At 36.4% G+C, this 15,927-nt stretch overlaps 1 protein-coding gene across 4 annotated transcripts in view; it reads right to left on the bottom strand.

Annotated features, from left to right (window-relative positions):
- Positions 1–15,927, bottom strand: part of POLR3G (RNA polymerase III subunit G) — a 41,725-nt gene that overhangs the window by 17,741 nt on the left and 8,057 nt on the right. For 2 of the 4 annotated variants that reach the window (XM_025389255.1, XM_025389253.1), the window contains exons 2-4: positions 12,015–12,174; positions 9,533–9,662; positions 1,882–1,938 (exon numbers count right to left, since the gene is read on the bottom strand). In XM_025389255.1, coding sequence (XP_025245040.1) covers positions 1,882–1,938; positions 9,533–9,662; positions 12,015–12,131 — 304 coding nt within the window. In that variant the 5' untranslated portion in view covers positions 12,132–12,174. Of the gene's footprint in view, positions 1–1,881; positions 1,939–9,532; positions 9,663–12,014; positions 12,183–15,927 lie in introns of those variants that run through there. The other 2 variants (XM_025389254.1, XM_025389256.1) reach the window with 2 other exon arrangements.

Raw genomic sequence — 15,927 nt, 5'->3', positions numbered from 1 at the left:
TTAGTGGCATTGAATATAACTATGTGAAGGACACAATAGTTGTCCAGGAAATGACAATAAAGTGCCTTAGTATCTGACTTTACAAATTTAGCTTGAAATATAAAAAAACAAAATCCAAATATAACAGACAATGATATATTTTCTCCTATAAAGAAAAGTTTATTACAATAGCTTTGAAACAGTGCTATAAAATTTTTTGGGGAAGAAAATCTTACGGTAATTATTTGTGGGTGCTGGAATTATGACAGTTTTTCTTAAGTATTATTTATATTTATTTATTTGACTACTTTGTATTTCATAAGTTTTCTGTAGTTGATATATTTCTTATGCAACAAATTTTTTTTTCAAAAGTATGTTACCACAATCCCAACATATGCAAAATGAAATAAACAATTCTAACATCTGAAAACTTTAAAATTAAAAATATAAATAGCTGTCAAAAATAAATTTCCTCCAATAAATAATTTTGCTTATATTACTTAAATAATTCCTCTAATGTGTCACTTTCTTTTAATTTTTAAGCACAGAGTTAAACAGAAAATTGAAGCAACATAAAAGTTGATTTAAAAATACTGCCTGCTAATAAAGAAATTTCGGAGCATTTTTACAAAGCATTTAAATCTCAAGTCATTTTACCTGAAAAATAAATTTTGCTTTGAATATATTTTAGTTTTTGTAAACTATTCATTTTAGATCATGACGGGAATATATAAAGAGAAACATTTGAGAGATGAATACTAATGAAACGGAAGAAATGAGAGACCTAAGTTGTTTCCAACCTTACCAACACTGAAAAGATAGTACTATAATCTGTGAAAATGATAATGCTATTAATGCCATTTATGTTTTTACATAAGGGCAGTTTCCATAAAAGACCAAGGACAGAGACATAAAAAGAATGTGAATTAAAATGAGAAGACCTGGGTTCTAACAGTATCTGACAGGTCACTTTATTTCTATGACAACTGTTTTTATTTGCAAAATGAATGAGTGGGATGAGATCTCCTTTACGGCCCCTTCTAACTTGTCCATACTCAAGGTAAAGCTTCTTTTTAGATATAGTTCTTTTGAAAAAGAAACCTAACAACTAAAACTAGTCTGCTTAAAAGAAAGGAAGATCCATGAGCTTGGCTTAAAATACCTTTAAAACAAGAATTTTGTTTTCTCTTCAAATGCTCTAAAATTGCTCAGGAGCATAGTATTTGTGCTTCTTGGTACTACAAATTAAAATTGTGATTGTGGCTAATTAAATTGGAAAATCCAAATGGTTTGTTTGGCCTGTCCTATTTTTATAAAAAATATATTTTAAGGGCTGGGCACAGTGGCTCACGCTTGTAAATCCCAGCACTTTGGGAGGCCAAAGTGGGCAGATCACAAGGTCAGGAGATCAAGACCATCCTGGCTAACACAGTGAAACCCTGTCTCTAGTAAAAATACAAAAAATTAGTCGGGCGTGGTGGTGGGCGCCTATCGTCCCAGCTACTCGGGAGGCTGAGGCAGGACAACGGCATGAAAACCTGGAGGTGAAGCTTGCAGTGAGCTGAGATTGCACCACTGCACTCCAGCCTGGCCGACAGAGCGAGACTCCATCTCAAAACAAAACAAAACAAAACAAACAAACATATATATATACACACACACACACACACACATATATATATAGTTTAAGAACTTCCACAAAAGCACTTCAACTCTTCCTTGTTTTAGCATAAAAATCTTTTCACCTTAGTTTCTAACAGATTTATATTACTAATTAATCACAATAAAAGAACCAGACTCAATTTTCCTATGGTAAAAATAGAAAACTTAGCCTAAAAAAAAATATGAGGTGAGAGAGACAGCCTTTAAAAATTGTTTCCATATTGTGTGTTTTGCAGTTACCTGGTATCCATTCTTCCTTGTATACCTTCATGTATCTTTTACTATACCTTTCAATATCTAGGAGAAAAAAAGAATAAAGAACTCATTAGGAAAATCAAGAGTAACCCTGAACTTAAGCCATTCCTTTAAGATAATTGAAAACAAGAGATAACATTTTTTATTTCACATGCAGGGAGTTTCCTATATTTGTACATAAGAGAATGGGAAAAAGGGTAAGAGTAGGCAAAGTTGGACTTGGTGAGGGGTTACCAATGTGAGGCATAAATGAGTAAGCTGCAAGCCCTACATGCCAACTGCTGAAAACTCTGCAGGGATCCTCTGAGCTTGCCAAAACCAGTAAAGCCACAACTGCGGCTCTTGCTTCAGACTGGTCCACCTTATCACAAGAAACACCCTTAAGGAGGGCACAAACTCTTTCCTAGCAGCACAAGTTGGAAAGCAACACTATCACACAAAAGCTTGAAGCCATGTTCATCATAAAAAGTAGTTCAGGAGTTAGTCATGAAAAGCGAAAGGTAATACTAAAGATGAATAGATAAAAACCAGGGACCAAATACGTACTGATTTTTCTTCTATGTTAAAAATATGCTTCCAAATAATACAACCACGTATGACAGAAAGGTAACTAAAATAAGCAGTAGATCAGAGACCAAGAGATCAGGTTTTTCTAGGTATTTTAACTGCTTGACTTCAGGTCAAATGTTTTAACTAATCTTGCCAAGTTTTTCACCTGTAAAACGAAGTCAGCACAAATGAGAGATTCCTAGCATTTGTAACACAACGACTTCTTTTTAAGAATTTTCTCCAAAACAGATTCCATATTTTAAATAATTTTAACCTTCAGTATACCAGAAAAAACAATTTTTAGCCTTTTTCCTCTGGGTACAATAGACCATTTTTTATATTTTAAAATATTTTTAGGTTAATTTCAAATAATGAAATACAGAGAATAAATAAAAAAGATAACAGATAAAAGAATAGCTATTGAAAACTAATCATTGGAACCCAATTAAAAAGGGGTATAAAGGATTTGAATAGACATTTCTCTAAAGAAGATACAAAAATGGACAAAAAGCATGAAAAGATGTCCAACATCGCTAATCATTACGGAAATTCAAATCAAAACTACAATGAGATACTGTGTTACAACCACTAGGATGGCTAGGATCAAAAAAACAATAAGAAACATTGGCAAGGATATGGATAAATTTGAACCCTCATGTATTATTGATAGGAATGTAAAACGGTACACCCGCTTTAGAAAACAGTTTGGCAGTTCCTCCATATGTGAAATACAGAGTTACCATATGATCCTATGTGCATACTCAACAGAAATGAAAACATACGTTCACACAAAACATGTACAGGAATGTTCATGACAGGATAACTCATGTAATCCTGAAAGTGAACTGACCCAAATGCCCATCAAGTGATGAGTGGATAAACAAAATGTGGCATATATCCATACAGTGGAATGTTATTCAGCCATAAAAAGGAATGAAGCACTCATATGCAGTAAGCCATGAATGAACCTTGAAAACATTATGGCAAGTGAAAGAAGCCAGTCACAAAAAGACACATATTACAGGATTCCACTTATATGACATGGTCAGAACAGACAAGTCTCCACAGACAGAAAGCAGATTTCTGGTGCCACGGGTTGGAAGGAGGGAAGAGTAGGGACTGACTACTAAAGGTTACAGAATTTCTTTTCTGGATGACAAAAAGCTTCTAAAAACTTAGATAGTGGCTGGGCATAGTGGCTCACACCTGTAATCCCAGAATGGCTGGGTGCAGTGGCTCACACCTGTAATCCCAGCACTTTGAGAGGCCGGGGCAGGTAGATTACTTGAGGTCAGGAGTTCAACACCAGCTGGGCCAACATGGTAAAACGCCATCTATACTAAAAATACAAAAAAAATTAGCCAGGTGCGGTGGCGTGTGCCTGTAATCCCAGGTACTGAGATTACAGGTACTGAGATTGAGGCAAGAGAATCACTTGAATCCAGGAGGCAGAAGTTGCAGTGAACCTAGATCATGCCACTGCATTCCAGCCTGGGTAACAGAGCAAGACTCTGTCTCAAAACAAACAAAAATTAAATAGTGGTGTTGGCTGCGTAGCTCTGTAGCTATATTAAAAGTCACTTAATTGTACACTTCAAGAGGTAAATTTTACACATGTGGATTGTGTCTCAGTAAAGCTGTTACTTAAAAATCATAAAACTAGGCCCAACACAGTGGCTCAGGATGGATGTAATCCCAGCACTTTGGGAGGCCACGGCATGTGGATTGAGTCCAGGAGTTTGAGACCAGCCTGAGCAATATGGTGAAACCCCATCTCTACAAAAAATACAAAAATTAGCCAGGCATGGTAGCTCATGCCAGTGGTTCCAGCTACTTGGGAGGCTATGGTGGAAGGATCGCTTGAGCCTGGGAGGTGGAGGCTGCAGTGAGCTGAGATTATGCCACTGCATTCCAGCCTGGGTGACAGAACAAGATCCTGTCTCAAATAAAAACAAATAAATAAAGCTATTGGAGATTTTACTAAGCAATTAACTATAGCAAATCCAAATTTATATTACATGTTTTACTGGTTTTGAAGGTAAATTTAACCAAAATGGGCAAAGTCATTTGAATGCAGTTTTCTGTGCATCAGCTGCCACACACAAACCTAGAATATATGCCTTCTGTATTTCCTGATCCCAGATTCCAAATGCATCTTTAATAGGTTCTAACTTATCGTTTCCTCTGGTTCTTTTTCTCATAGGTGTATCATCTAAATAATTTCATATTACAAATGCATTTCTAGTACAATCTAGCTTATCACTACTTCCAAGTCTTCTTGTACTTACATATCTAAAATGCAGTATTTTAAAAAACTTTCATGTCTCATACTTCTATTGAAGAGAGGATGGCCCAGCCATCTTCTTTGCTCTATACTTGCAAAATATTTTCATTATTAAATTTAAAATCACCAATTAACATGATCAATCCAAAAAACAATTTCATGTCTATATAATCAATTTCCTTTTGATCATTATTGTCTCTGCCTTTATGTTGAGTATTTGCCAGTTACAAAACAGATCAAATTAATTTTGGTGCATAAATATCATAAAACAAAACAAAAACGATCACCTCATTTTAGCAAATGGGATGTTCCAGGTTTTTGATACAAAGTATTACACGATGAGGTCTTCTTCAAAGATTGACTGTACAAGGTCACCATAATTCCTTTTTAATTCTTGGAGATAGTGTTTACTCATTGATTCTTGAACTTGAGAAAATTCACTGAAGACAATGTCATCTGAAGACTCAGTCTGAGATTTTGCTTATACAATCAATTTAATCATCATCATTAGCATCCAGAGAGCTATCTATCTCTTTGCATTTGTCTTCTGATTCATCTAAGAACTGTGGAATATGTTTTACTGTCAATTTTGGACATTATGAGCAGAAAATTAAAAAATTTTGAAATTTTCAATTGTATTAAATGAAAATTAAAACAGAGCAACTACAAATATGAAGGTCTGTGAAGACTTTATGTCTCCTTAAAACACAGATATAATACTTTGGACAATGCAACACGAAAACTATATGATGACATAATAGTGATAATTTATTTCAATTGCACAGTCAATTCCATCATTCTCCCATTTTTTATATTTATTCTTTTTTTCAGTATAGTGGGGAATGTCTGATGAATAATGATAAGGTAATATCTATGATGATGAAATAGGAAGGTATTTCAAGATAGAGAAAAAATAAGATCACTCAGATTCCACAGTTATCTTAGATATATAAAAGGGTTCAATGGGCTGATATGGTATTCTAAGATAAAATGAGTTTTCCTTTTTAAGTAAATTTCTGTTTCTTCTTTAGAAAACCTCTACGCAAGAATAAAAGTTATGAATATCAATCACACAAACAATAAGAACTGCTCCAAAAATACCGTCAAAAATTTATATTGAGTCTCACGGACACGGATGGTATAGCAAGAATTAGTAAGCCAAATTCCATTTATTCAGTAACAAACCTATGGACGTATTTAAGTAAACGTATTATTTCCATTAAGCTGTGAGGTTCTGAAAATGACTTATGACACCATCACCACTGTCAGAATCATGTTTCTACCTCAAAGGACCCTGTAGTTCAGGAGCTTGAGCTAGAAACCACTGGACTGGACGATCTCTACATCCTCTTACAGCTAAAATTCACTAAATAATATTCATTGGTGTTTTTCCTTTATTATATAACAAATTTTGATGCAAAATACTAATCATTTCTATAATTCTACCTGAAAACATTAAAAACAAACTTTGAAGACATTGCAACATGAAAAATGTTCATTCCATGCCTTCAGTTCTTTAGGACTGATCTCAATGCCCTGAGCCACCAGCCACTTGACTATCAGGAAGTCTTGAGATCTCCCACCCTATTTGTCTGTCCTAGTGTCTAATGATTTAGTTCTTTACAGTAGCCCTTAAGTCTCTCTTTCCTAAAGAACACAAGTGGCAAGTGATGCACCTGGCGAAGGCACAGTCATGCAGTATCTCTATCCGGAATATGATTCTGACAGTAGGGTGGTTCTGTTCAGTCTGGCCAATTCTTTTTCACTCATAGCATGGATATTATATAAATTTATACATGCACATATATACACATATTATATAAACCTATATATGCACATATAAATGTATATATTTTATAGAAAAACCTTTATTTTTAACATGAGTGTTTTTTAAACACACTATATCAGGAAAGAGAGGTAAGCTGGGTGTGACGGCTCAGGCCTATAATTCCAGCACTTTGGGAGGCCGAGATGGGAGGATCGCTTGAAGCCAGGAATTCAAGACCACTGTGAGCAAAAAAACGAGACTGCTGTCTCTACAAAAAAAATAAAAATAAAAAATTAGCCAGGCATGGTGGTGTGTGCCTGTAGTCCCAGCTACTCAAGAGGCTGAGGTAGGAGGATCACTTGAGCCCAGGAGTTTGGAAGCTGCAGTAAGCTGTGATCGTGCCACTGCACTCTAGCCTGGGTGACAGAGCGAGACCTCATCTCTAAAATACAAAATTAAAAAAAAAAAAAAAAAAAGACAGAAGTAAACATGAAGATCTCAGGGAGAATGTACTTGTATCAATCTGGAAATTTCTATACAAGAGTTTTCCCCTGAAAGAAATAAAAGCAAAAAAACCCCTTATTTTTAAAATACTTTATTGCCTAGTTATCAAAGATAAAGTGCCCCTTAATCCAAGTACAAGCCAACCACTCCCATAGACCAACAACAGAATTATAGTTTTTTGTTTGTTTGTTTGTTTGTTTTTAAGAGACAGAGTCTCGCTCTGTCACCCAGGCTGGAGTGCAGTGGCACAATCTCGGCTCACTGCAAGCTCCACCTCCCGGGTTCACGCCATTCTCCTGCCTCAACCTCCCGAGTAGCTGGGACTACAGGCACCCGCCACCATGCCCTGCTAATTTTTGTATTTTTAGTAGAGATGGGGTTTCACCGTGTTAGCCAGGATGGTCTCGATCTTCTGACCTCGTGATCCGCTTGCCTCAGCCTCCCAAAGCGCAGGGATTACAGGCGTGAGCCACCGCGCCCCACTGACAACATTATGTTTTTAATATCCCTGTCTAAAATACTCACATAAATGCTTTAATTATTTGATACACTTTTTTTTTTTTTTTTTTTTTTTTTGAGACAGAGTCTCACTCTGTTGCCCAGGTTGCAGTACAGTGACATAATCCCAGCTCACTGCAACCTCCACCTCCCCGGTTCAAACGATTCTCCTGCCTCAGCTTCCTGAGAAGCTGGAATTACAGGCACGGGCCACCACGCCTGGCTAATCTTTGTATTTTTAATAGAGACAGGGTTTCCCCATGTTGGCCAGGTTGGTCTCAAACTCCTGACCTCAGGTGATGCGCCTGCCTCAGCCTCCCAATGTGCTAGGATTACAAGAGTAAGCCACTGTGCCTGGTCTAATTTGATGTACTTTTAAATTAGACATGTGTTTTAATAACAACCACATTCAGCTAAGTAAATCTGTACCATTGAGAAAAGATCAATTTTAAAAGCACTAAAGTATACCCTGCATTACTATTTTTTCTAATAAGAATGAATACTGATTAGTTCATTTGGTCTTTTTGAAATCTTTAAAATGAAGAGTTTTATTTTAGAACTCAAACAGATGAAAGCATACAACATATTCATGGAAGTTAAAAATTTCAGTATTAGGCTAGGCGCAGTGGCTCACGTCTGTCTGTAATCCCAGCACTTTGGGTGGCTGATGCGGGCAGACTACTTGAGGTCAGGAGTTCCAGACCAGCCTGGCCAACATGGTGAAACGTCTCTAGTAAAAATATCAAAATTAGCTGGGCACGGTATTGCACATCTATAATTCCAGCTACTCAGGAGGCTGAGATGTCAGAATCACTTGAACCCAGGAGGCAGAGGTTGCAGTGAGTCGAGATTGCACCACTGCACTCCAGCCTGGGTGAGAAGAGTGAGACTCCATTCTATTACAAAAAAAACCAAAAACAATTAAGTATTTTTGAGATAAAATATCTCTTATCAAACCATTATATAACTCAAAGCAGCTATGTTTTGAGAATTAAATGAATTTGTCTAAAATGCTTCTTATAATTATAAGCACATGCTAAGATCATTACACAAGGCTTCCTTTTTTGACTCAGCCAATTCAAACTATTCTAGAGAGAGGAAAAATGGAATGTATTTTTAATACTAATGGAATGAGATGACACTATTAATTTCTCATGTTTTAATGATGTTGTTTTGAGAACTCAAAGATGGTATCAGTCTCTCTAATTTCAACAATCAAGGGCAGAAAGTGAAAAATCAATATAGTACTGCTGTGCTAAATAGCTACGCAGGAATCCTTTCCTTTCCTATAAAACCACTTCCCACTTCTAGTCTGAGACTGTTGAGCCCTCTCCAACTATAATGTTTCCTTTCTTCACTAAGCAGCACTAATGAACACATATTTTACATCATATCAAATACCTAAATGAAAAACCAAAATCAAATCTTAATTTTTTTAACCTAAATATTAAATAATTGGAGACATGAATAAAGGTTTATGTATAATGATAATAATCACAGCATTATATATACAAGCAAAAAATTGGAAATAATCTTTAAAAAGCAGGAAATTAGTTACAGTTAATATTATATCCACAGAGTAGACTACCAGTCATTAAAAGTCATGTTTGCCAAGAATAATAAGGATATGTGAAAATGCTAATACGCTACTGATTGAAAAAAGATACAAAGTAATATGAATCTAATTTTGTAAAGAGAATATGCATGCATAAGAAAAAATCTGGACTATATAACAAAATATTAATAGTGGTTCTCTAGACATAAGCATGGGTAATTTTTACTTTTCAAAATTTTCCTGTTTTTCATAATTTTCACTGAACATATAAAATTATTGTGAAAGCTATTTCTAAAAATAAAATATCAAAATTTAAAGTATTTTTTCTGTTAAAGCAACATAAATATGCTTTTTCAAAGTGGTTGATAATTTTTTATTGAATAGAATCAATCAACATTCAATGATTATATATCTTGTGCTTAAACACTGTTTCATCTGTACACATTAAGACACATAATCAAAGACTCCAATATGGTACCTTGTCTTTCTTCAGGTGTTTCCATAAAATAAGGCATTCTTTTCATTGTTTCTCTCAACTCCTGTTTCAAAGCCAGCATATATTCTTCACCTTCTCCTGTTTTCAGTGGTACTGGTTTATAATCTGTATCCTGTTTAAATTAAGACACAAAGGTTTTTTTTCAAATCAATTATGTATTTTAATATCCCTTTTATCTGTATTGTAGAAAGGAGCAGTTTTATTGAAATACTGTGTTTTACAGGCACTAAGTTTTACAATCAACTTAAAAGATGAACTTCTGTAGTCTATTTAACCTGTTAACCCATTTCCTACTTTGCTCTCATATTAGAGGTAAAAAAGATGCATAATTTTCCTATTGGCCCTGAAAACTACACCAATAATCATTTTGTCATACAGTCTGTTGACCTATGTGATTATCTACTTTAAGGATTAAGATACCAGGCCAGGCGCGGTGGCTCACGCCTGTAATCCCAGCACTTTGGGAGGCCGAGGAGGCGGATCACAAGGTCAGGAGATCGAGACCATCCTGGCTAACACAGTGAAACCCCGTCTCTATTAAAAATACAAAAAAAAAAAAAATTAGCCAGGTGTGGTGGTGGACACCTCTAGTCCCAGCTACTCGGGAGGCTGAGGCAGGAGAATGGTGTGAACCCAGGAGGCGAAGCTTGCAGTGAGCCAAGATCGTGCCACTGCACTCCAGCCTGGGTGACAGAGCGAGAGTCCGTCTCACCAAAAAAAAAAAAAAAAAAAAAAAAAAAAAAAAAAATTAACATACCAAAAAAAAAAAGAAAAAGAAAAAGAAAAACTAAGGTACCCAAATGAGGGCAGCTGCTTTAGGTCCTTATTAACCTCAACTAGTGGTGGTGTTATTGGAAAAAAATAAATAAAAAAGCAGCAGCTATAATTTAGTATATGGTTACTATGATATATTCAATATCCAATATCCATTATCTCATTGAAAGGACTACCAATATTTCTCCTTTTACAGTGAAGAAATTGAGAAGTGAATAATTTATAAGCCCATAGAATGAATAAATGGCAAGATGGAGTTTGAAGCTGCATTTCAAGTTTTTAAAATTATACACACATATACATATACACAAATATGCATTTGTATGTGTGTATATATTTACACAAATATATTCATTAACAAGTGGATCTCTAGGGTACATAGTAAAGACATTTCTGGTTTCAGAGAATAAAGATAAGGTACATTTTCAAAATTTGATTAGGAATATATACATTCATGCTGCAACTACTTATTGAGTACCCAACATGGTTAGACTATAGAAGATACCATGATAAACAAGTCAAAGTCCCTGCCCACAGGGAACTTACATTCTAGGAGAGAAACACACAACAAATTAGTAAACAAATGAGGTGACATACAATTTCACATAGTGATAAATGACATAAAAATAAACGAAGGTGGGTAAAGGAAAAGTGACTGACAGTGCAGGGAGGATGGAGGTGCAGTCTACACAGGGTGAGCACGCGTGGCCTCTTGGGGAAGTCACATTTGAGTAGAGATTGGGATAAAATCAGGGAGCCATCCATGCAAAGAGAAGAGATGGTAGGGAACCAGCAGGCCCAAAGGCCTGAGGACACAAGGAGGCTCGTGTAGCTGGGGAATGAGAAGGACAGTGGTAGAAAAAGAGTCAGAGAGACATCAGAACGGAGAGATCAGGAAGAGCCTTTTACCCAATAGTAAGGAATTTTAATTTTATTCCAAGCATAAAGAAATACTATGTACTAACATCCCCAGTGTTTAGAAGTAATCTCACACATAGAAAAGAGCTTGTTTTAAAAATCACTGTAAAGTGACATTATGCCAATACCTGAGATATTTGTCTTTGTTTTTATGCTGCGCTGAATATCAAAAAGGTAAAATATCAACAGCAAAAAGCGGAGACCCCTTGTGTGAGATATCTAGATCCCTGGATACATTCTAAACTAAACATAAAGTGAAAACATTACATATTATGCAAATGTAGCTTGCAGCATACTCACTAAATTTTAAAACAACACTAAAATAAGCAAAAAAAGTTCAGTGGGGGACAAAGTCAAGTGGCATACTAAGGAGCAAACTTAAGTTCTATAGATACAAGACGAGAAGAAAATCATTAAGTGAAGGTGCGATAGGGTGGGAACTTAGAACCATTATAAAACCTAATGACTTTTAAAACTATTATTTTCATATTGGAATTTATCAGTAACACCAACAGGAGTTGTAAGAATTGAAAACTAATTCTTTACTGGTTCACATAGTATTAAATATATTAATAGAAAGATGTATACAGTTTTGTTTTCTATATTTTAAGAAAGCAGATCATGAAAATATTTAAAGGTAAGTGAAACACACTCTCCTTTACTTTCTTATACTTGAGGATACTATAATCATATATCAAGTCCTATATAGAATTTAATATTCTCTGAAAAATGAAAAAACACACTATGAGAATTCAACAGTTCATATACTTACAGGAAATAGTGGGGGTGGTTTCAACACTACATCAGGTAACTTTTCACCTTTGCTAAATCCAACAGCCTCAATATTAAAGGTATAAGCAGCACGTCCTCTTCCTTTATTCCCAGCCATCAGAAATAGTTATACTAGATGAGTAGCCAAATTCTGAAAGGCACTATTAATGATTAAGATTTACTGGATCACACATAAAAAAGAAATCAACACTTTAAAGCAAAATATAAAACTGCATCCCTTAAGTAGCATCGTTGATTTAAAATACTTTTGGAAAGCAAAACATGTGGAGAAATAAACATTTGACAAGTAACTGTTGAATTTCTCACACTCACACATCTTTGGCAGGTAAGATAATGATGGCTTCAACTCCCTCACCCACTACTACTGTCCCACATCCAGACTGATGAGGAGAAGAAATCTTTCTTTTTCATATCAACATAAAAACTATCATTAGTCATATATACTTTAAGACTTTAAATGATTTATCTTAGCATGTGAGTGTTAGGAAGAATCCCTGAGATCTAGTCTAATGTCTCCCTTTTAGAAATGGGAATGGTCGCTTGATGAGACTCGAAAGAAGCCTGTCCAAGAAAAAAAAATTCAGAGGAAAACAGCTGAAATCATTAAAGTTACGATAAACCTGTACTCTTCAATTTTGGGGACAGGAGTGACATCATACATGCAAGTTGTAATGAACTTTTGAATCCTCTGATTATACTATGAGAACTGAGCTGGCAATGTAAAAACAGGGTTCCCTACACTAGAGTTCTTCCAATAGAAGTCTGCATTCAACTGTAGTGATGATTATAATGCACACTCTTTACATCTCTTTTCCCGCTGATAATACTGAGCCTCATTTAAGCCTGTGAACCCAAGACAGAAACAATATGTCCTCCAGTCCACCTGGAGGAAGTCAGAGGAGTGGCTTTGGTTTTGGCTCCATCAGCTCAGTCTCATTTCTGAATCTACTCACTCTCACTTGCCCTCCTTACAAAATTATGCAAGTCACAGTAATTCACACAGCTGCTCTACTCTTCACCAGGGTTTCTTGCCTCGTCATTAATGTCACCCCTCTTAGTCTGCCACCTAAAACCAACAAGGTGCTACTTCTTTATATCAATTTTACTGTCTACAATTTGAATATATGCAGTTCTTTGGACCAAAAGGCTGAAAACTCCCAGCTCACTTTATCACAGGGCCAACACTACAAAGCAAGCGCCTCTCAGTTCTCAACCCTGGCTGCCATTAGAATCACTTGGGTAGCTTAAAAACCTAGAGCAATGGTTCTCAAAGAGTGCTGTCTGCAGCAGCATCACTCAGAACTTGGTAGAAATGCAAACTGTGAGTTCCACCACAGACCTAAAGAAAAAAGAAACTGTGGGTGAGCCCAGTACTGGTGTTTTAAGAAGCCTTCCAGATAATTCTTATGTATGCTAAGTTCTGAGAATCACTGAACTGAACCAATCAATCCAGATCTCTTGGGGTGAGGATTGGGCAAGAGTCAGTTTTAGAAGCTTCCCAGGTGATTCTAACACACAGCAAATGTTAAGAGTATTGAGAGAACCGTTCTGGTGGAAGTCTTAGCAACTAAGGAGTAGTTGAGTTAAAATACACATGTAGAATCAAGGACTTCATAGGTCTCATCTTTGAGGTTTAAAATTATACAAACTAGCCTTAGCAACTTAAAAATATTTGCCTTAAAGGTGAGATAACTGTAACTGCTGTAAATCTACGTAACACTCAGGATGTGGCAGTCCAAGTTTTAATTCATTTACAAGGAATAGCAGTAACAAGGCACTGCACTTTTAGACAGCCAATTTAATTTTTTAAATTAATTAATTATTTATTTACTTATTTATTTTCAGATGAAGTCTTGCTCCGTCACCCAGGTGGCACAATCGTGGCTCACTCTAACCTCCCTCCCTTGCTTAAGTGATTCTCCTGTCTCAGCCTCCTAAGTAGCTGGGATTATAGGACTTATTTTTGAATTTTTTTAGGAGAGACGGGGTTTCACCATGTTGGCCAGGTTGGTCTCAAACTCCTGACCTCAAGTGATCCGCCTGCCTCAGCCTTCCAAAGTGCTAGGATTATAGGCATGAGCCACGGCGCCCAGCCAATGACACCTTGCCAATGATGGCCAATTTTAATGTCCTTCTACATTTAAGGCCCCAGAAGCAAATCATATATTCAACATCTTTTTGTAATGAAACATTGTTTCCTATTTTCTGTGAATTACCCAAGTAGAATATATGGCATTTGATTTGACATAATGGCTATGATACTGAGAACATTTTCAGATACTATTTTGTAACTGCCCAAGGGGTTCACCCTGCCTGTTGTCTGGACAGAGCTGATTTATCAAGACAGGGGAATTGCAATATAGAAAGAGTAATTCACACAGAGCTGGCTGTGCGGGAGACCGGAGTTTTATTACTCCTTAAATCAGTCTCCCCGAAAACTTGGAGATTTTTTTGAGATGGAGTGTCGCTCTTGTTGCCCAGCGTGGAGTGCAACGGCGCGGTCTCAGCTCACTGCAACCTCCACCTCCCAGGTTCAAGCAATTCTCCTGCCTCAGCCTCCCGAGTAGTTGAGATTACAGGCATGCACCACCATGCCTATCTAATTTTATATTTTTAGTAGCGACGGGGTTTCTCCATGTTGGTCAGGCTGGTCTTGAACTCTTGACTTCAGGTGATCCACCCGCTTTGGCTTCCCAAAGTGTTGGGACTACAGGAGTGAGCCACTGCGCCTGGCTGGAGATCAGAGATTTTAAGGTTAATTGGTGGGTAGGGGGGCAGTGAATTGGAAGTGCAGATTGGTTGGCTCCGGGATGAAATCACAGGAAGTCAAAGCTGTTCTCTTCTGCGGAGTCAGTTCCTGGGTGGGGGCCACAAGATCAGAAGAGTCAGTTAATCACTCTGGGTAGTGCCCCCTGATCCATCAACGGCAGGGTCTGCAAAATATTTCAAGCACTGATCTTCGGTTTAGGGAGGGCAGGGTCTGCAAAATATTTCAAGCACTGATCTTCGGTTTAGGGAGGGTCAGAATCTTGTAGCCTCCAACTGCATGACTCCTAAACTATAATTTCTAATCTTGTGGATAATTTCTTAGTCCTACAACGGCAGTCTAGTCCCCAAGCAAGGAGGAGGTTTGTTTTGGGAAAGTCTGTTACCGTCTTTGTTTTAAACCATAAACTAAGTTCCTCCCAAAGTTAGTTCAGTCTATGCCCAGGAATGAACACGGACAGCTTAAAGGTTAGAAGCAAGATGGAGTCACAGTTAGTTTAGATCTCTTTCGCTGTCTCAGTCATAAATTTGCAAAGGTGGTTTCACGCCCAAGAATGAACAAGGACAGTTTAGAGGTTAGAAGCAAGATGGGATCAGTTAGGTCTGATATCTTTCACTGTCATAATTTTCTCAGTTATGATTTTTGCAAAGTTGGTTTCAATCCCTCCCTTTGGGTTTCATAGTTTTACATTATTCATTTTGTAAATTTATCCTTGCAGGCCTCCATATTTGAGTTTTCCTTCATAGCTGCTTGAACACTAAAAGTTAATTTATCATCTTTAATGCTGCCATTTTAAACTACAACTCCATGCCTTTTTTTTTTCTAATACTTACATTTACTATACTTACATACACAAAAGTCAGTATACTAAATCCCCATATACCCACTACTCAGTTTCAAAATTATCAGTATATGACTATTGTACTTTATACTTTTCTACTCCCATGCTTCAGATTGTTTTAAACTCTTCAGTATGTATCTTCTCTGAGAGTTAAGGGCTTTTAAAAAAAAATCACAATAACATTGCATCTATAATTTTAACAATAACTCTATACCATCATCTTATATAGAACATTCACATTTTTTACTTATCACATAAATGTTTTTACAGTTATTTTGTTCAAAT

Source organism: Theropithecus gelada, chromosome 6, assembly GCF_003255815.1.
Source record: "Theropithecus gelada isolate Dixy chromosome 6, Tgel_1.0, whole genome shotgun sequence".
Lineage (NCBI taxonomy): Eukaryota > Metazoa > Chordata > Mammalia > Primates > Cercopithecidae > Theropithecus > Theropithecus gelada.
Note: the sequence above shows the minus strand (reverse complement) of the source record. Positions and strands in the feature narration are given on the sequence as shown.